Raw genomic sequence first — 21,005 nt, forward strand, 5'->3', positions numbered from 1 at the left:
ACACAGGACTTAGTGGATGCCTGCGTGACCCAAAGAAGACCCCCTTGGACCCCAGGACTGAGTGATACTGCACCAGCCCAGTGCTATGGTGACCCAGTACTGGTTGTGCTACATACAGGGGACAAACGACGTAGGGGTCCCCTGCATTAAGCACAACCAACACCGGGCTGTTCAGAGCCAGACCTAGTTGCCAAAATACAGGGGACAAACGATGCAGGGGTCCCCTATATTTAGCACAAACACCGGGCTATTCAGAGCCAGCCCTGGCTGGCAAAATACAGGGGACAAATGACATAGGGGTCCCCCTGTATTTAGCGCAACCAGCACTGTGGTCTGAGCCGGTCCTGGTTCATGGAAATACAGGGGGGAAAAAGTAGGGACCCCCTCTATTTTTCATAACCAGCACTGAACTGTTTCAAGGAGGGGAGTAATGCCACAGCCAAGGGAACCCTTTCACCCTTGACCACTAGTCAATATTAAAATAAACACAATACCCACACACCGCAAAAGTCTATTAAAATTTACATGCACATTCACACTCACTATCTCACCTATGTATCCCTGTAGCCAGTTACGTCCACTTCTCCAAGTAGATAATCCACGAGTACCTGTAAAAAAAAAATCCCATACTCTTCTTTCCATTTAGGCATCCATGGACTTGGCAAAAAAAATAAAAAGTCCCGGACCACCGAACATTAGTACTATCCTCGAAGGACAGCAATATCCGAATGATGGCTCAGCGGCGGGATTTCACAAAAGAAATCCTGGTGCTGAGCGCTTATTGGCTTAGGGAGGTGAGCCTCCTATTAACTGGAGTGAATTACTAGCTAGGGGAGAGAGCCTTCCCTGTTTAACAGCTCCTCCCCTCAGCGCGCCTTTTCTCATGTGTACTGGCGACGCTGAGCTGCTCTCTTCATGCGGCCACTCCTCCTCTGAGGTCTCAGACGACCATCTTCCCTGGCAGCAACGCAGATCTCTCATGCAGCGCGTGGTCCGGTCCCCCTGTGTACCTCTCCCCTGCTAAAGGACAGTGTACACAGCACTATAGCCCTCCCAGACACTGAATCTGGGCGGTTGATTGTAGTGGAAAGGTGCAGTGAGTATTACTTTCTGCATTGTATGTGACTTTTGCTAGTGCTGCCTGCCTGTGCTATTTTTCTACTTACTGTCAGCTTATACCTATCCCTTTCCTTCTCCTACGGCCCGGCAGGTGTGTGGGGGAACGGCTTTTCTGTGGACCTCACTGCTATAAATCACGTATTCGTGAGCTCAGTCACAAACAGTTGTGTGCTACACAGTACCATAGTGTGGGCTATTGTGTTGCACACTTGTGAGGGCGCAGGTGTTAAACACTAGACTCCTCTATTGTGATACTTATATATTAAATATATATTTGGTCATGTCTGATGAGGAGGTTGCGCACTCTGTGGCTCCTGCGTTGTTCCCCTGCAGACGCTGTTCTGCGGGAGTGGATAGGGAGGATTTATCAGAGGACGGTTTGTGCAGACGGTGCCAGCTATTACCTGGCCCCTCTCAACCCCCTATGTCGCAGGACCCTCTTTGGGCAATATTTTCACAGGTACTGGTGTCAATCGCGGACCTACTGGCAGTCCCGACAGCTGTCCCTACTAGGGCGTTGCCTCAGCCACCATCTCCCATTCCCCGGGTATTCCGCAGTTATCCCCCGGATCTCAGTCTGTTGGTCCTTACACGGGGTTGCCTATGTATATTCAGTCTACCCCAGTGCCACAACAGTTTGTGGTGCCCTTTCAGGGCTTTCCTCAGGCGGCTCCACCACCCTGGGTGGATGTACTCTCCAGCTCTGTCCAGAGTTTGGCGGCCTCGTCTTCGGCTTTTCAGTCAATGCTACAAAGTGACATGCCTTCAAGGGCGTCTAAGCGCCCAGTTATGGCTTCTCAGGCTGTGCATTTAACAAACACTGATGTGTCTTCAGATGATGGGAAGGTACATGAAGACACTGACTCGGACGCCACGGCCCAGGAGGTAGAGACCAAGTCCTCCATTAATGTGCCGGCATTAGTTAGGGCGGTGCGAGCCATTATTCACATAGAAGACGATGTCCCTAGGTCGAAGTATCCTAATTTTAAAAAGACTAGAGTGACTTCGGCTGTTTTTCCCCTGTCTGATCAGCTGACGGATCATATAGCGGTGGCCTGGCAGTTGCCCAGCAAGAGATTCCAACCACGGAAACGGCTGGCATCCAATTATCCGTTCCCTGAAGCTCATTGCAGGAAGTGGGAAACCCCACCGGCGGTGGTTTCCCATGTCACCCGCTTGATCAAAAGCGCTACACTGCCATTACCGTCTATCGCTTCCCTAAAGGATCCCACAGACAGGAAGGTGGAGGTTTGTTTAAAGTCCATTTACTTTCTCTCAGGGGCAGTGGCTCGTACGTCCATGGCCTTCTCCTGGGTAGCTAAAGCCATCGAGAGCTGGGCCAATGGATTAGAGGATACCTTTCCTGACGATGCTCCGGATATACAGAGAGCGTTAATAGGACAGATGAGAGATGCCGCTTCCTATATTAGGGAGGCGTCTTTAGATGCCAGTCTGCTGACCTCTAGGGTTTCGGCTGCAGCAGTGTCTGCTCGCCGGTCCTTGTGGCTGAGGTCCTGGAGAGCAGACGCAGATTCTAAGAAAGGCCTGGAGGCCTTACCCTTTAATGGGGAGTTGTTATTTGGTCCAGACTTGGACAAAATAGTAGATACTTTGGCTAAATCCAAGTCAGCCTTTCTCCCTTCGGCTACAACGCCTACTAAGGTCAGGAGCTCTTCCTTTCGGTCCTTTCGGGTTCAGGGTAAGGCAAAGGGTCAGTCCTTTCCGAGGCAGTCGGTGACCAAGGCCGCCTCTAAGCCCAAGAAGCAGCCCTTGAGTGCTAGGCGCCCTTTTTCCAAGAAGGAAGATAAACCTTCTACCTGATGGGACGGGCCTCCCTCTGGGGGACCCAAAAGTGGGAGGCCAACTTCTTCAATTTGCCCAGTGCTGGCACAATACCACCACGAATGCCTGGGTTCGAGAAGTGGTCTCCCTGGGGTACGCCCTGTCCTTTCGGCACAGACCGCCCCACTAGTCTTTCTGCAGGAGTCCTTCTCAGGACAAAACCAAAGTTTTGCAGATTTAGGTAGCTATAGAGTCCTTGCTGAAAGCAGGGGTCATTGTTCCTGTTCCTCAGTCTCAAAGTGGCACAGGGTACTACTCTAGACTGGTGCAGAAACCAAATGGTTATCATCGCCCTATCCTCAATTTGAAGCCTCTGAACAAGTTCCTCAGAGTTCCAAAGTACAGGATGGAAATGTTACGTTCCATCATTTTGGCGATGGAACCTAGGGATTACATGGTCTCCCTGGATATCCAGGACGCCTACCTCCATGTTCCTATAGCACCTTCACAACAGAGGTATCTAAGGTTTGCTATACTACAACATCACTACCAGTTTCAGGCGCTACCCTTTGGCCTCTCCACAGCACCAAAGGTATTCACCAAAGTGATGGCGATCATGGCCGCCCACCTTCGGAGCCAGAGTATATGGCTGCTACTGTATATAGACGACCTCCTCTTGCTGGCAAGCTATCCGGAGGTACTGCTTCAACATCTCCACCTGACGAGCGCTTGTCTGCAAGTGCACGGGTGGTTGATAAATTGGAAAAAGTCCTCCCTGATTCCATCACAGCAGATGGTTCATTTGGGAGCCCTGCTAGATGCTCGTCAGCAAAGGATCTTCCTGACTCCGGAAAAGGTCTCCTCCCTGCAGCTGCAGATACACAGTTGCCTGAGCAGTTGCCGAGTGTATGTCCACTCGGCAATAAGTGTTCTGGGGTCCATGGTGTCGGCAATTGACATGGTGGAATTTGCCCTGTTCCATTCCAGGCCCCTGCAGGGGCTGATTATATCCGAATGGAACGGGTTACCTCACCGGATCCGGTCTCAGATGCTGGTGTTGTCCCCGGAGGTTCGGCTGTCTCTGGCTTGATGGCTTCAGACAGCTCATCTCATCGAGGGGTGCCCATTTTGAATCCCGGATTGGGTTCTGCTCACAACAGATGTCAGTCTCCGGGGTTGGGGAACAGTGACAGGCTCGTTGTCACTTCAGGGCCGTTGGACTGCGAAAGAAGCGGTTCTCCCCATCAACATTCTGGAACTGCGTGTACAGGGCCCTGCAGTCATCCGGCACCGCTCTTCAAGGAAGGGCAGTACAAGTTCAATCCAACAACGCCACCACGGTGGCGTACATCAACCACCAGGGAGGAACTCGCAGTCGTGCTGCGATGTCGGAGGTGTCTTGCATCCTAGCTTGGGCGGAGTGCCACCTTCCAGCAATCTCGGCAGTCTTCATCCCCGGAGTCCTCAATTGGGAGGCAGACTTCCTCAGCCGTCACGACGTGCATCCCGGGGAATGGTCGCTTCACCCAGAGCTATTTCAACTACTCGTGGACATATGGGGACTGCCGGAGCTGGACCTGATGGCCTCCCGTCACAATCACAAGTTGCCCGTGTACGGGTCAAGGACAAGAGACGCAGGCGCAAGTCTGGAGGACGCACTATCGGTGAAATGGACGTTTCAACTGGCATATCTATTTCCTCCGATATCCCTGCTGCCTCGGGTCCTGCGGAAATTCAAGCAGGACGGCAGCAAGCTTCTGCTGGTGGCTCCAGCTTGGCCCTTGGTACTCCGATCTGCGGAGCCTCTCCATCGACGCTCCGTACCTTCTTCCTCAGCATCGGGACCTGTTGTCTCAAGGGCCCTGCCTTTACTCGGATCTGGGTCAGCTTTCTTTGACGGCGTGGCTCTTGAGACAGCCGTCTTAAGGTCTCGGGGATTCTCAAGCTCTGTTATTAATACCATGCTTAGGGCACACAAGCCTGCTTCCGCACGGATTTACCACAGAGTGTGGCACACTTACTTTCAGTGGTGTGAGTCCAGAATCTATGATCCTCAAGTGTTTCGGGTTTCTAGGATTTTGGCTTTTCTTCAGTCAGGTTTGGACCTAGGCTTATGTCTTGCCTCTCTGAAGTGTCTGCACTGTCTGTGTGGTTCCAACATAGGATCGCTACACTGCCAGATGTTCACACTTTTTTCCAAGGTGTTCTTCGAATCCAGCCTCCCTTTGTGCCTCCAGTGGCTCCTTGGGACTTGGTGGTGGTTCTTCGGGCCCTGCAGGATCCTCCTTTTGAGCCTCTTGAGTCGGTGAAACTCAAGTGGTTGACATTTAACACTGTTTTTCTCCTGGCAATTGCTTCAGCCAGGAGGGTGTCCTGGGGGAGCTTTCCCGTCATCCCCCTTTTCTGATTTTTCACCAGGACAGAGCAGTGCTTCGCACTCGTCCTGAGTTTCTCCCTAAAGTGGTTTCTAAGTTCCACATTAATCAGGAAATTGTTGTGCCAGCTTTTCGGTCACCTGATCTTTCAGCTGGTGAGGCTTCCTTAGATGTAGTCCGTGCTCTCAGAATTTGTGTGGACCGGACTGATTCCATTAGGAAGTCTGATTCCTTGTTTGTCCTCTTTGGTTGTCACAAGAGGGGTTGGCCTGCCAACAAACAAACTTTAGCCCGTTGGCTTTGTTCTGTTATTTGTGAGGCTTATACGCAGGAGGGTTTACCTGTTCCAGCCTCCGTTAAGGCTCATTCCACTCGGTCTGTGGGTCCTTCTTGGGCTGCTAGCCGTGGTGTCTCTGCTGTTCAGCTATGTAAGGCGGCCACCTGGTCTTCCATTCCATTTTTGAGGTTCTATGCATTTGATACCTTTGCCTCTCAGGATGCATCCTTCGGGGCGCCGGATTCTCCTTTCTGCACAGGAGCGTCCCCACCCTTAGTTGAACTGCTTTGGGACATCCCCAAGGTCAACCCTGTGGACCCCCTATGGACCCTGAAGTAGAAAACAAGAGATATGGTAAGAACTTACATTTGTTATCTCTGTTTCTACGAAGTCCATAGGGTCCACAGGGCACCCACCCTGACACACCTGGCTTCAAATGGGCTGTGTGGCTGGTCACCGGTTTTCCGTCTCACATTTCTGTGAGTATGGTTTCTTCTGTGTTCCAGTCTTCCTTCTCTCTGTTTCGTCTCCTCCTCCGGCCTTGGCTGCTTACCAACTGAGGTGCCTGTGGCTCGGGGGCGGGGTATAGAGGAGGATGGACCCAAGTGCATCCTGGGAGCAGCAAAAGCTTTAACTGCGTGGTGCCCCTGGATCCAGATCCAGCTATACCCCAAGGTCAACCCTGTGGACCCTATGGACTTCGTAGAAACAGAGATAACAAAGGTAAGTTCTTACCAGAGCTCTTGATTTCGCTTAGTTACACACGTCATCTCCAGGAAATGTAACAAAACAAAACAGTAAACTCCTCCGATTAAAAACTAACCCTGTGCTGAAAGCAGTTAGGCACTTCCCACACTGCTGCTTGTGGGTGTAGGGTAATGAAATGGCATCCCAGAGGATGCAAGCCCATTTGGACCCGTAATACACACAATTTGAGGAAAAAAAATATATTTCTCCCCTTTTATAAAAGATCCACCAATGTATTTTCACCTTACATAATTCACGTTTTGGTCTGGTTGCTGTGTTGGGAGTGGTTTTAACCTACAGGTGTCCAAATATCTTACCATGTGTGCTACAAGTAGCGTTAAACGCTGAGCTTTTTGTGTGACTTGTTACCTTCAAATGAGTCTTATTCGCAAAAAACACTAACCAATCAGAAACCAAAAGGTGCAAAATGGGTCCCATAACCACAAAACGTGTTACTTCCTTTACATCATTAAGAACCAAGAAACAGTTCAATATCAGGGAACATATCACATGCGACACAAGTATGGTCATCTATCTGGCGGAATGTCCTTGTGGTCTCCAGTACGTGGGGAGGACCACTAGGACATTACGCATTAGAAGTGCTGAACATGTGAGGAATATCCGACATGGTTTATCCACACACAATATGTCCAATCATTTCATGCTGATGCACAACAGCAATTCTAGATTAAGATTAATAGGCATCAAGACCCTCACAACCAATTAGAGGGGGGGTGATTTAGAAGTTAGACTTAATAAAGAAGAGCTTAAGTGGATCTTTATGCTTAAAACACAAAGCCACTAGGCCTTAATATTGATAATGAGGTAAAGTCCATCATAACAGCATAATCACTATACATTAATTCCCACCATTATTGGTTAATCCAGGTAATAGCTAAATTAATAATGTGGTCGTTAGTCCCTTTGAATGATCAGGTGCTTCATCCCCAATATAAATATGCAACAAGGTATATTAATGAATGTCAATTGCCAACAGGGCTAATAATTATCAGGTTACACAGAGACAAGTGGCAACATGCAGGACATGTTTATTTATATTTAATTGTATTCACATTTACCTTTATATGTGTGTATCATGTTTATAAACAATGGATTGTATCCAGCCAGTATCCCAAGCAACAAGCCACTCCCATTATACACAGCTTGAGGCATGAAGATCGTTTTACCTAAACACACCCATGCACCAATACATCATTAGGTGCACACTATAACAAGCATCCCCAAGTGGATGTCTGCTCATGTCCCTGAAGAAGGCTTTCATTGCCGCTACGCGTTGGACGCAAGACGCACTAAGAAACTACATTTCCCAGCATACTACCCATTTCCACATCCGTCATCCATACCGGAAACTGCGAGGACGCTGCCTATCGGGTCCCTGGCAACCACCGGCCTAACGAGGCACGCATCCAGGACTTCGGCGCTGCGGACCAGTCTCCTCTCACAGAGAGTTGAGCCATCTACAAGCGGTAGAGGACGGCGGGGATCGCATGACCTAAAGGGATCGCGAGACCCAGGCCGCCCCACCGCATAAGGTGCATCCGCAAGAAGGCTTACAGTGACAACTGGCACCCGTCCCGCAGGAACTACGGTTGAAGGAGCAGGAACTCTAGAAGATTAGGGTAAGTTGTTGGACCGAAAGGCACGGGACGCCGCCCCTCCAGAGCGCAACACCCCGGACTTCTCCAGATTTTCTACATATTTAATATACTTTTAAATTTATTCATATATTATGCAATACCAAAATCATTACCCTGAAAGATATAAAACAACATAACTAAAGGAATAAAAGTATGACTAACAAACCTGTCTTGTATTTTCATCAATAAGATCAAACAAAGCTCTTGAAGTAGCTAGAATCAATTCTCTGCACCTGCAGAAAAAGATACACAATGGAAAATGATTGTGTGCACAAATATTTCTAGTTTATAACATACTTGCCGACTTTGGCAAATCTGAATCCAGGACAAGAGGAAACAGGTAGGTGGGATGGAGGCAGAGCACCCCTATAAGTATCACCATGGCCTCAACCCCTTGATAGTTTGCCGATATTCCCAGCTTTGTGTGGGCTGAATGGGGCAGAGCAACGCAATTCACGTAATTACAGCCGTACCAGTGATACTTTATCATAATTATTTTTTTTAACACTGGGGACTGGGCTGCAGTGATGCAATTCACCATCACCCCCATCCCACCCACTTCTGGATCGGCCAGCTGGATGCAATGTATTTGCCCACTTTACCGGGAGCGACTGCCCCAAATTTGGGAATCTCCCGGAACTTCCAGGAGAGTGTAGGATTTATAAACCTAAATTGAAAAAGCAAATTTCTTATTATGGATAAATGATGTTTTCAAAAAGGAGATGAGTGGGGTGGGGCTGGAACTCACCACGTCCAGAACTACTGTATAAAATTGCTAGCTGATTTCCTCTTGCTGGCATCCATAAACAGTTTGAAGAGAGGGATTTTTGTAGATGTTAATTAATTTTTTCAAGTCCACTGGTGGACATTGAAACCCGCCTGGTTTTCAGGGGGTTGTGTGCACCCCCTGTCATAGAGGTGCACACAAAATCTCAATGACATTGAAGCATCTTCCCCCTAAGTCCCATAGTCCCAGAGAGGAGGAAGAGGAATAGAGGAAGGGAGAATGGAAAATAAAGAAGACATTTTTCTTAAACAACAAATGGTAAAACCAGAGCACAAAATGGGTGTGTCTCCATTGAAGACTAACCCAGGCAGACTCTACAAGACACATGCACGTTCCTATTATACTTGGATGTCGACATACAGTCAGGTGCATAAATATTGGGACATTGACAGAATTTTCATATTTTGGCCTCTATTCACCACCACAGTGGCTTTGAAATGAAATAAACAAGATGTGCTTTAACTGCAGACTTTCAGATTTAATTTGAGGGTTATTACATCCAAATCAGGTGAACGGTGTAGGAATTACAACAGTTTCTATATGTGCCTCCCACTTTTTAAGGGGCCAAAAGTAATGGGACTATCAACTCAAAAGCTATTTCATGGACAGGTGTGGGCTATTCCCTCGTTATTTCATTATCAATTAAGCAGGTAAAAGGTCTGGAGTTGATTCTAGGTGTGACATTTGCATTTGGAATCAGTTGCTGTCGACTCTCAATATGAGATCCAAAGAGCTGTTACTATCAATGAAGCAAGCCATCATTAGGCTGAAAAATCAAAACAAACCCATCAGAGAGATACCAGAAACATTAGGTGTGGCCAAATCAACTGTTTGGAACATTCTTAAAAAGAAAGAACGCACCGGAGAGCTCAGCAACACTAAAAGACCCGGGGTAAGAGAGAGAAGAATCAAATTTACTCTTTCATTTATGCTCTCTCAGCATAAATTAAGGAGTAAATTTGATCCTTCTCTCTCTTAGCATAAATTAAAAAGTAAATTTGAACCTCTCTCTTAGCATAAATTGAGAGATACAAAGGATTTCCCCTCTCCTGAAATAAGCGGGTACAGCTCCAATTCTCAAAACTGCAAGGCACAGGTATTGCCAAATAAATATACATTTGCAGATACATCACAAAAGTGCATCACATCAATCTTCAATAATTATAAAAGCTTATACTTACAATATATTGAAGTCACACAGTATTTTCTACAATTGCTTGAGTACAGTTGGGGCAGAATAAATCTTAAAATGCAGTTATATGTTCCATTCGCACAATAGTATTCTTTGAGTTTGGTTTGAGTCAAAACAAAACCATACTGTGTCAGAGATAGTTTAAGAGGTAAAGTTAACACACACAGATGCTCAGAGTGAAGGTGGCCTCGTCACTTCTGCTGTTTGTTGTCATGCATATAATTACAGCACTGGTATTCCCAGGTGGTCTCCCATCCAAGTACTAACCCAGCCCAACACTGCTTAGTCTCCAAGATCAAATGAAATTGGGCATATCCAGTGAGCTATGGCAGTAGGAAAGCATAGGATAACAAGTGGGAGAGTATCGGTTGTCATCTCTTCGGCAGAAAAAGGTAGTATATGTACTTCTGTTTTCCAATGTTATGCTGGCTATCCCTGTTACAAAAGCATTGCAGGTATAATTTCCAGCAAATTGAATGAGAGAGTACATGAAACAAGTACATATAATGGTAAAAATAAATCAGAAGTAGGAGCTGAACTTTCACTTCTCTCATTTGTTGTTTGACACAATTTTTATGACAATAAAAAGCAGAATTCTAGTTTCATATCCCTGATGGAAGGAAGTAGTAGGTGTATGCCTTTCACCCAGTAATTACTGTTACTGCAGCATTGCAGCATTGCAGGGAATAAACCCAAATGTTGAGTATAAAGTGCACCTGAAATAGAACAAGATTCAGGAAAGACACAGAGATAAATTCATCTATATTTAAACATAAATAAATAAAAAAAGTTTTCCTAAATCCAGACATTTTAAGTCACCTGACATACAGGTTTGTTTTAATCCTGTAATTTTTAAAACAAGACATATTTAGTTATATTCATTGTGCAAGTACATGTTACATGTGGAAATATTCCAAACAAGCTCTGACCATAAGTATAATGAGCAATTTATTTCATGAGCTGAGTGATGCAACCTTACAAAATAGAATTTATCAAACCATCAGCGGTGGTATAAAATTTATCAATCACTTAACTTGAGTATCCACCTACAATGTAATACAACTGTGCCTGGGAATGTATTACACCTGCTTATGTGTGTCTTATATAACTGTGCGACAGATTTTTAAATCTCACTTGCTTCCAGGAGAAATGAAAACATGCACTGTTAACTGACACAAAAACATGTACTGTCAATTGGCTTTTGTTAAATGCTCTCCAGAGGTACACAAATATGCAGCATTCAAGAAATAACTGTGCAACAAATTGATGAGTCGCATTTACTCTCAGGAGATATGAAAACATGCACTGTCATTTGACAACAAGTGAGTTTATAGCTCCCAATGTGTTCAAAAATAAGTATCCAAATCTGGTAATACAATGATTTTCAACTATCCTGCGATGTGGGGTGCGCGGCCTATGAAAAAACATACATATTGGCTCCCACATATATATATAAAAAAAAAAAAACATACACACATTGGCATCCACAGGAATAAAAGACTACATTGGCATCCACAGGAATAAAACACACTACACTGGCCCCCCACAGATATAAAATGCACATACATTGGCCCCCACAGCAAAAAAATTACATTGGCTGGCACCCACAGAAACAAAATAAAAATCAATCACATTGGCTGGCCACACAGAATAAATATAAGCCACATTGCTCGCAACCAAAAAAAACATTGTATGGCCCCCACAGAAAAATATAAACCATATTGCCCCCGGCAAATATATAAAACTATTGGAGGCCCTCACAGAAAAATATTAACCACAGTGGTCTCGATTCAATTGAACGCAAATTAAATAGCGCCGGGAGGGAGCTCATGGAGCTATTCAATTCAGCACGCTGTTAGGTCGGAGAATGCCAGTTCTCCCACCTCTCGCGCCTTAAACAGGGTGTTTAGTCGCGAGAACGGGCATTTTCCGACTAAACTGACCGGCACGATGCTGTTTCCGCTGCGCTAAGGGCAGAAAACAGCATTGTGCCTCTACTTTTGTCGGATTTCTGCTTGCATCCCTGGAGGGGTGCAAGAAGAAATCCTTAACAGCGTGCTGAATTGAATAGCTCCGGGAGCTCCCTCCCGGTGCTATTTAATTCGCGTTCAATTGAATCGAGCCCATTGATTCCCACCAAAAACAAAACTTTACACTGGCTTCCACATACCTACCTGTCCCTCACACACAGTGTAGAGCTGTCAGCAGGGTGCAAGCAGCAGGAGGGCAAGCGGGCTGGCTGGCTGGCTTGTGGAGCAGACGGGCAGGCTGGCAACGCGTTGTGCGTAACCTGCCCGATCCGCAGTTCTACAATGTGACCGGCGGCTCTGACCAGCACTTTTGACGGCGGCACACTTCACAACCGCCCATGGGCACAGCGGTTGAAAACCGCTGCAGTAATAAGTAGGGTTGAATCTTTCCCCATGATATATAGGGTTAGTAAGTGAAAATTCACCTTAGTACAAAATATACACAATTATAAAGACAATACAGTACTTATTCAGTTGCACATGGGTATTTCAGTTGTGCAACCAGACCAGGCAGCTGTATAGTATGACTGATTTTTAAATGCTCCTTGGGGATGCGCAGGAATGCACTTTTCAATAGCTGTGCTACAGATTTATTAGATTTCACTTGCTTTCTGGAGATAAGAAAACATGCACCATCAATAGACAATTTTTAAATGCTCCAATTTTTAAATACAGTATGCACCATTTCGAATAGTTGTGTAGCAGATTGTCGAGTCTAAATTGCTCTCAGGGATACGAAAGCATGCACAGTCAATTGAAAGCCAGAAAGAAAAAAAACGACTCATATACGGTCATAGAAATTCCTCAAATAATAATAATTCTTAGTCAGTATTGGTAATGGGGGTGCTACCACAGATCCAAAAGATTAGAGACTGGAAGAAAAGAAAAAAGAATCTGTATATGATGCATTTATTTTAAAATGTAACCTTCATTATTTAACTTAAAATCTTCAGACAATACAAAAATTGAACCATAATATCTTGATTAAAATAAAGTGAACATTATGTACAAAGTGTGAAAGCAGTGATTAAAATAAAAGAATATGAATCATTTTAATAGCCAAATGTCTGTTTGTCTCCTAATAAAACATAATTTTAGCAATCCCGTGTTGATGTTTGAATTATTACTTGTTTGCTGAACCGAGGAACATAATCAGAGTTCCTGCTTCATTTGCAGGTTAAATAAATATATCAAATAGCTTTCAGCTGGTTGAAATTATACCTCAGATGTAATAACCATGTATCCTTTATACCAATGTGTCAAATTACAGAGAGTTATTAATTGAATGTATAGGCACAATCACTGCCAAATGCATTGGATACAGTTACAGTTAAATGAGTGTTCCGACAGTTGTGATTGTTACATTCTAAATCCTTCAGCAATTAATAGGTGTACACTGTGGGATTTATCTTAAGGCTCATACACACTAGACGATGTGTGTGATCAACGATATTGGACGCGGCAGATCCGGCAGGGGTGCAGACATCAGTTAGGTGTATACACACTTGCCGATGTCGGCCACAACGGCGGGGGGCGGGGGGAGCAGGGCCATGCCGCTATCGGCAGCATGGCATCATTAACAATATTCCCAGGTTGAGCTGCATGTTCAGCAGAATGGGGATATTGTTAACGACCAGCGAGAGCACACATCGATGATCATTTACTGCATACCCACTGGATGATACGAACAATATATCATTGAACGATATCGTTATCGTCCTTAAATATAGTCTAGTGTGTACGCGGCTTTAGTGGGTTTCAAGTGGGATTATTGCATTGCTCACTCGAGATTAATTATTAAATTTACTTTCTGCTCAGTCAAGTGACATGATTGTTATATTTTTAGCAGTCTCACTGATCCCTTTGTAATCAGTTCCTACACATAGTGTTCTTATCCTCTTAAATAGTGTTCCGTCTCACTACGCAGTTTCTATAAAGGATTCACTGCTTAGACTGGGAATCGTTAAATAAGTGTCTCTGTCATATAAGAAGTTAGTACTCCCTTTATCTCTTGTGCATCCTTTAGCAGTGGTGAGATTCCTGTGCTATTCATTTAGGAACACCACATCCAGACATGTAGTCAGCACACCTTATTCATTATAGTTTACAGTTCTCTCTCACTGCATAGTGTAGGATATAAGTATGTTAGAACTGTCAATTCTATGGGTTTAACAAACAAACAAAGAAAATTACTACAGCGCTTAATAAAAAAATGCAAAATCCCTATTTTTGGCTACAAATGTGGGGATTTCTTTCAGAACTCTTTGGACACCCAGAGCCGCCCCCCCCCCCCCCCCCATGATAAATTATCAGAAAAAACAATCGTAAGTTCCGTACTTCGCCGAAAAACAACTGCTCAAATTTTGGGCGGAAAAATTTTCTCCAGGAAATGACGGATTCACGTAAATTGGGTGTACGCTAAAATGGGTGCAAGTATATTTTCGTGACGTAAAAAAACACAATTTTAAAAACCATAAAAAAAACCGCCTGCTGCGACCGTGTGCAATATTTAAAACACTTGACGCTGCCATACCACCCATTGAAAAATCAGACCCAATACGTTAACCATTTTCAACTCTTTTTTTTTTTTTCGCCCAAATTTTGCACGTTTGTTTATCACCAAAGTACACAACTTACAATTTTTTTTTCTGTTAATTTATCATTAGGGGTGGGGGGGATGTGTCCAAAGGGCTCTGAATTTTTTTTCGCCGGGTCTGGGATAGAGAAAACTTTACTCTAGTTTTTATTCGCCTGTTGACGTTTTCGCCTGTTTTTCCGCAAAAATGTTAAATTTTTTTTGCGAAAACGGCCGTTTTCGCCAATGGCGAAGAGAGCGTCTGTTTTCACCGATAATTGTGATGTATACACAGCGTCACACATCGCGGCATACCGCAGCTCTCGCCGGGCTGCGACTAGGCGCGGCCGGCATTCTCCCCATTGCAGTCTATGGCATGCACTTGCACACGCATGCCATAGACGCGGGCAAATTACTTGTGCTATCCATGCTGCAATGTGCTCGCATCGCAGCAACGATGATGGCGGCTACATATGTAGATTGCATATTGTGTCTCAGTACAGTCACATATCTTAAGTCCCAAAACCATCACTGTTTGCAAATAACGTGTGATTTTACAATCACAGCACATGCAAAGGAGGTAATATTGGACCAGCCTATAGTCAACACGTGGTTTTAACTTATTCAATCATTTTGACATAGACACTCGGCTACTGAAGCCGACGTACGTTTTGCAAAAACTGCTTTAACAAGGCAACCGGAGTTGAAACATACATTCATTTTTCGGCTATGATCTGTTCAAATTACATTTGGGCGCTATGTCCATTAGATCAACATATTTTTCACTCTATTAGAACTGCTCTACCGTTCCCTTCAAGGATCACAGGGATAAGAAGTAGATCATCTCACCTCAGAAGCATATATACAACATTGAAGTAGCTGTGCAATAGATAATTACCAGGTCCCTGGTGAGCAATTGAGAATGATCTGCCTCACAGCTACTGTAAACTTCCAAGGAGCATTTAACAATTGTCTATTAACGGTGCATGTTTTCTTATATCCTGAAATCAAGTGAAATCTAACAAATCTGAAGCACAGCTATTTGAAAGTACCATACCTGCGTATCCCCAAGGAGCATTTCACAATCAGTCGTGTATTTTACAGCTGCCTGGTCTGGTTGCACAACTGAAATACCCATGTGTAACTGAATCAGTACTGTATTGTCTTACAATTGTGTATATTTTGTACTAATGTTAATTTTCACTTACTAACCCTATCAATCATGGGGAAAGATTCAACCCTACCTATTACTGGGTCAACCAGATTTGGATACTTATTATTGAACAGATTGGGGGCTATAAATTTGCTTGTTGTCAATTGACAGTGCATGTTTTCTTATCTCCTGAGAACAATCGGGACTAAACAATCTGATGCACAGCTATTATTTTTTGAATGTTGCATATTTGTGTACCTCAAAGTAGCATTTTATTAAATTTAATTGACAGTGCATGTTTTCATATCTCCTGAGAGTAACTGAGACTCAACAATTTGATGCACAGTTATTTCTTGAGTGCTGCATATTTGTGTACCTCCAAGAAGCATTTATCCAAACCTAATTGACAGTGCATGCTTTTGTGTCAGTTAACAGTGCATGTTTTCATTTCTCCTGGAAGCAAGTGAGATTTAAAAATCTGTCGCACAGTTATATAAGACACACATAAGCAGGTGTAATACATTCCCAGGCACAGTTGTATTACATTGTAGGTGGATACTCAAGTTAAGTGATTGATAAATTTTATACCACCGCTGATGGTTGATAAATTTCATTTTGTAAGATTGCATCACTCAGCTCATGAAATAAATTGCTCATTATACTTATGGTCGGAGTTTATTTAGAATATTTCCACATGCAACATGTACTTGCACAATGAATATAACTAAATATGTCTTGTTTAAAAAAATTGCAGAATTAAAACAAACCTATAAGTTAGGTGACGTAAAATGTCTGGATTTAAGAAAACGTATAAACCTTTGATTGAATACTGCAAACTTTTTAAATATAGATGAATTTATCTCTGTGTCTTTCCTGAATCTTGTTCTAGTTCAGGTGCACTTTATACTCAACATTTGGGTTTATTCCCTGCAATGCTGCAGTAACAGGGTAATCCAGTAATTACTGGGTGAAAGACATACACCTACTACTTCCTTCCATCAGGGATATGAAACTAGAACGCTCTCATTTGTTGTTTGACACAATTTGTATGACAATAAAAACAAGTGAAAGTTCAGCTCCTACTTCTGACATATTTTTACTATTATATGTACTTGTCTCATCCAATTTGCTGGAAATTATTCCCTGCAATCCTCTAGTAGCAGGGATAGCCGGGATGCGTTCGGTATCCTGGCGGAGGGGATGCCTGTCAGGATCCAGGCATCGGTCTTCTGACTGCCTGGGTCCCGTGTGTCGGTATTACATACCGATTCTGGATAGCCAGAATATAACATTGGAAAACAGAAGTACATATACTACCTTTTTCTGCCGAAGAGATGACAACCGATACTCTCCCACTTGTTATCCTATGCTTTCCTACTGCCATAGCTCACTGGATATGCCCAATTTCATTTGATCTTGGAAGCTAAGCAGTGTTGGGCTGGGTTAGTACTTGGATGGGAGACCACCTGGGAATACCAGTGCTGTAATTATATGCATGACAACAAACAGCAGAAGTGACGAGGCCACCTTCACTCTGAGCATCTGTGTGTGTTAACTTTACCTCTTAAACTCTCTCTGACACAGTATGGTTTTGTTTTTACTCAAACCAGACTCAAAGAATACTATTGTGCGAAAGAAACATATAACTGCATTTTAAGATTTATTCTGAAAATACTGTGTGTCTTCAATATATTGTAAAATTATAAGCTTTATGATTATTGTAGATTGATGTGATGTACTTTTCTGATGTAACTTTTATTATGTTGGCAAAACCTGTGCCTTGCAGATTTGAGAATTGGAGCTGTAGCCCCATATTTCAGAAGAGGGGAAATCCTTTTTATCCCTCTTAATTTATGCTAAGCGATAGGAAGATCAAATTTACTTTTAAATGACAAGTAAACATTTTGCAGAAGACAACTATTTACATTGTCTGTTATAAGGAGGAGGGATTAAGGGGCCCATACACTAGCGAAGCTGCAACCCGGCATCTCAGGATCGGTGAAATCCAACATGTTGGATTTCACTGATTCGTCAATCACGATCATGTAATCATGATCATGATAAGCAAATCGTTGAAATTTAACATGGAAAATGTCACCAATCCTCCGACGGATCGCAGAACATCGATGGCCACCAGCCAGCATATCCAACTGGCGGATTGGTGTTTCCGATCCCATCGCAGGATCAAGTGATGGGTCGATAGGTGTATGGGGGCCTTTACACTCTCTTATAACCTATAAGAAAGAAAATAAAGACACCATTATAGTTTAATACTTTCTTATGGAGAATATATATCGAAGACAGCATTATGGTTTAATAAATTTTTATGTAGAATATATATTGCCATGATTTTTAGAGGTACAATAATAAAAGTTATGTCAAATATAAACAAATATTTTTTGTTTTTGTTTTTTTTTGCAATTTGAGGAATTGATTACTTATACGTACAATAGATTATTTAGCAATTGTGTTTGTTTAAACAGATGGTCATAAAAAAAAATGTTTTGAGCCTGTGCAGATCCCTCCTCAGGTATTTTATTATTGTATTAATCCTTACCATTAAGTGGATATACACTACCGTTCAAAAGTTCAATTTCATGTTTTACATGAAAACTGACTTATTTATCAAATGAGTTACAAAATGAATAGAACATATAGTCAAGACATTGGCAAGGTTAGAAATAATGATTTTTATTTGAAATAATAATTTTGTCCTTCAAACTTTGCTTTCGTCAATGAATACTCCTTTTGCAGCAATTACAGCATTGCAGACCTTTGGCATTCTACCTGTTAATTTGTTGAGGTAATCTGAAGAAATTTCACCCCACGCTTCCTGAAGCACCTCCCACAAGTTGGATTGGCTTGATGGGCACTTCTTGCGTACCATACGGTCAAGCTGCTCCAACAACAGCTCAATGGGGTTGCGATCTGGTGACTGCGCTGGCCACTCCATTACAGACAGAATACCAGCAGCCTGCTTCTTCTCTAAATAGTTCTTGCATAATTTGGAGGTGTGCTTTGGGTCATTGTCCTGTTGGAGGAGGAAATTTGCTCCAATCAAGTACAGGGTATGGCATGGCGTTGCAAGATGGAGTGATAGCCTTCCTTATTCAAAATCCCTTTTACCTTGTACATATCTCCCAAAGCAGCCCCAGACTATTACATTACCTCCACCATGCTTGACAGATGACGTCAGGCACTCTTCCAGCATCTTTTCACTTGTTCTGCGTCTCACAAATGTTCTTCTGTGTGATCCAAACACCTCAAACTTCGATTCGTCTGGTCATAACACTTTTTTCCAATCTTCCTCTGTCCAATGTCTGTGTTCTTTTGCCCATATTACTCTTTTCCTTTTATTGACCAGTCTCAGATATGGCTTTTTCTTTGCCACTCTGCCTAGAAGGCCAGCATCCCGGAGTCGCCTCTTCACTGTAGACATTGACACTGGCCATTTAATGAAGCTTCCAGTTGAGGACTTGTGAGGCATTTGTTTCTCAAACTAGACACTCTAATGTACTCGTCTTCTTGCACAGTTGTGCACCGGGGCCTCCCACTTCTCTTTCTACTCTGGTTAGAGCCTGTTTGTGCTGTTCTCTGAAGAGAGTAGTACACACCGTTGTAGGAAATGTTCAGTTTCTTGGCAATTTCTCGCATGGAATAGCCTTCATTTCTAAGAACAAGAATAGACTGTTGAGTTTCACATGAAAGTTCTCTTTTTCTGGCCATCTGGAGAGTATAATTGAACCCACAAATGTGATGCTCTAGATACTCAACTAGCTCAAAGGAAGGCCAGTTTTATAGCTTCTCTAATGAGCAAACTCGTTTTCAGCTGTGCTAACATAATTGCACAAGGTTTTCAAGGGTTTTCTAATCATCCATTAGTCTTCTAACGCGCTTAGCAAACACAATGTACCGTTAGAAAACTGGAGTGATGGTTGCTGGAAATGGGCCTCTATACACCTATGTAGATATTCCTATAAAAAAAAACAGACATTTGCAGCTAGTATAGTCATTTACCACATTAACAATGTATAGAGTGTATTTCTGATTAATTTAATGTTATCTTCATTGAAAAAAACAGTGCTTTTCTTTAAAAAATAAGGATATTTCTAAGTGACCCCAAACTTTTGAATGGTAGTGTATATTATATCAGTGGAGCATTAATGCTATTTATATGTGCATACCCACAGCACTGTGCTGCTAGGATTTCAATGTGATCAACTGCACTATCACCAGTGGCAGCTTATTGAGAGTGCTCTCAACATCATGACATTGTGCTGCTAGGATTCTAATGGGATCAATTGTACTATCAGCAGCTGCAGCTTTATGAGAGTTCTTTCTACATCACAGCCAACGGTTGTTTCTATTATTGGATTACTTTTATTGATTCCAGCAATTAGATGCTATTTAGCTGCTGGTGGACCAGTATTTTAAGCACTCGAAAATATTGTTACATTTTACAAGTACTGAATTGCAACTAATTCAAGACCATTGTTGCAATAAGGATACCACAGAGCTCTTGGTACTTGATGATATTGGTTATATGCCTATTTATTTTATGCATCACGGTTTTTTTTTCTTTGTTTTTTTACACAAAATAGTTGTCCGATATTTTACCTATTAAAATAATACTTATGGTAGACTTACCTTTGTTGACGCTTTTTCTTCGAGGTCCACAGGGATACCATGGGGATAATTTGGTTGGAGTGATCCAGACACCAAACAGTTAAGTTTTTAACTCCCAGGATGCCCCAGGTTCTCCTCCACATATACCCCACCCATGGCTACAGGCATTCAGGAAGAACAATCGTACACCAGAAACGCTCACAGAAAAAGAGGGAATCTGTGACCAAAAGAAAAAATACTCAAAGCAGATAGGTGCATCAGGGTGGGTGCCCTGTGGAGAACCCGCCACCCAAAGGAAGCATCCTGAGAGGCAAAAGTATCAAAGGCATAGAGCCTATTGCTCAACAGAGGTACCACAATGAAATGCCCACGATCGTCCCACAGACCGGGTAGAATGTGCTGTCGCTGTCTTTGGAACAGGGAGATCAGCCTGCATGGAAGATTGAGAGATGGTCATACGTTACCATCGAGGCAGAGTTTGATTGTTAGCTGGCCATCCTAGTTTGTGAAAACCATATAACACAAAAACTGGGTCCGATTTTCTAAAAGAGTCTGTACAATCAACATATATACGGAGAGCACGAACAACATCCATGGAGGCTTCACCTACAGAAAGGTCTGAAGACTGAAAAGTTGGAACCACAATCTCTTCACATGAAAACTGGATACTACCTTAGGAAGGAA

At 43.3% G+C, this 21,005-nt stretch overlaps 1 protein-coding gene and 2 pseudogenes across 2 annotated transcripts in view; 1 reads left to right on the plus strand and 2 right to left on the minus strand.

Moving 5' to 3' along the window:
* PGAP1 (post-GPI attachment to proteins inositol deacylase 1) overlaps nt 1-21,005 on the minus strand; it is a 707,270-nt gene that overhangs the window by 524,864 nt on the left and 161,401 nt on the right. For both annotated transcript variants that reach the window (XM_088456228.1, XM_088456226.1), the window contains exon 7: nt 8,125-8,191. In XM_088456228.1, the coding sequence (XP_088312354.1) occupies nt 8,125-8,191 (67 nt within the window). The remainder of the gene's footprint in view (nt 1-8,124; nt 8,192-21,005) is intronic.
* Nucleotides 10,157-10,274, minus strand: LOC148477767 (5S ribosomal RNA; annotated as a pseudogene).
* On the plus strand, nt 17,068-17,185 carry LOC148477768 (5S ribosomal RNA; annotated as a pseudogene).

This window comes from Taudactylus pleione, unplaced genomic scaffold (genome assembly GCF_031769625.1).
Source record: "Taudactylus pleione unplaced genomic scaffold, aTauple2 ptg000690l, whole genome shotgun sequence".
NCBI classification, from domain to species: Eukaryota; Metazoa; Chordata; class Amphibia; order Anura; family Myobatrachidae; genus Taudactylus; species Taudactylus pleione.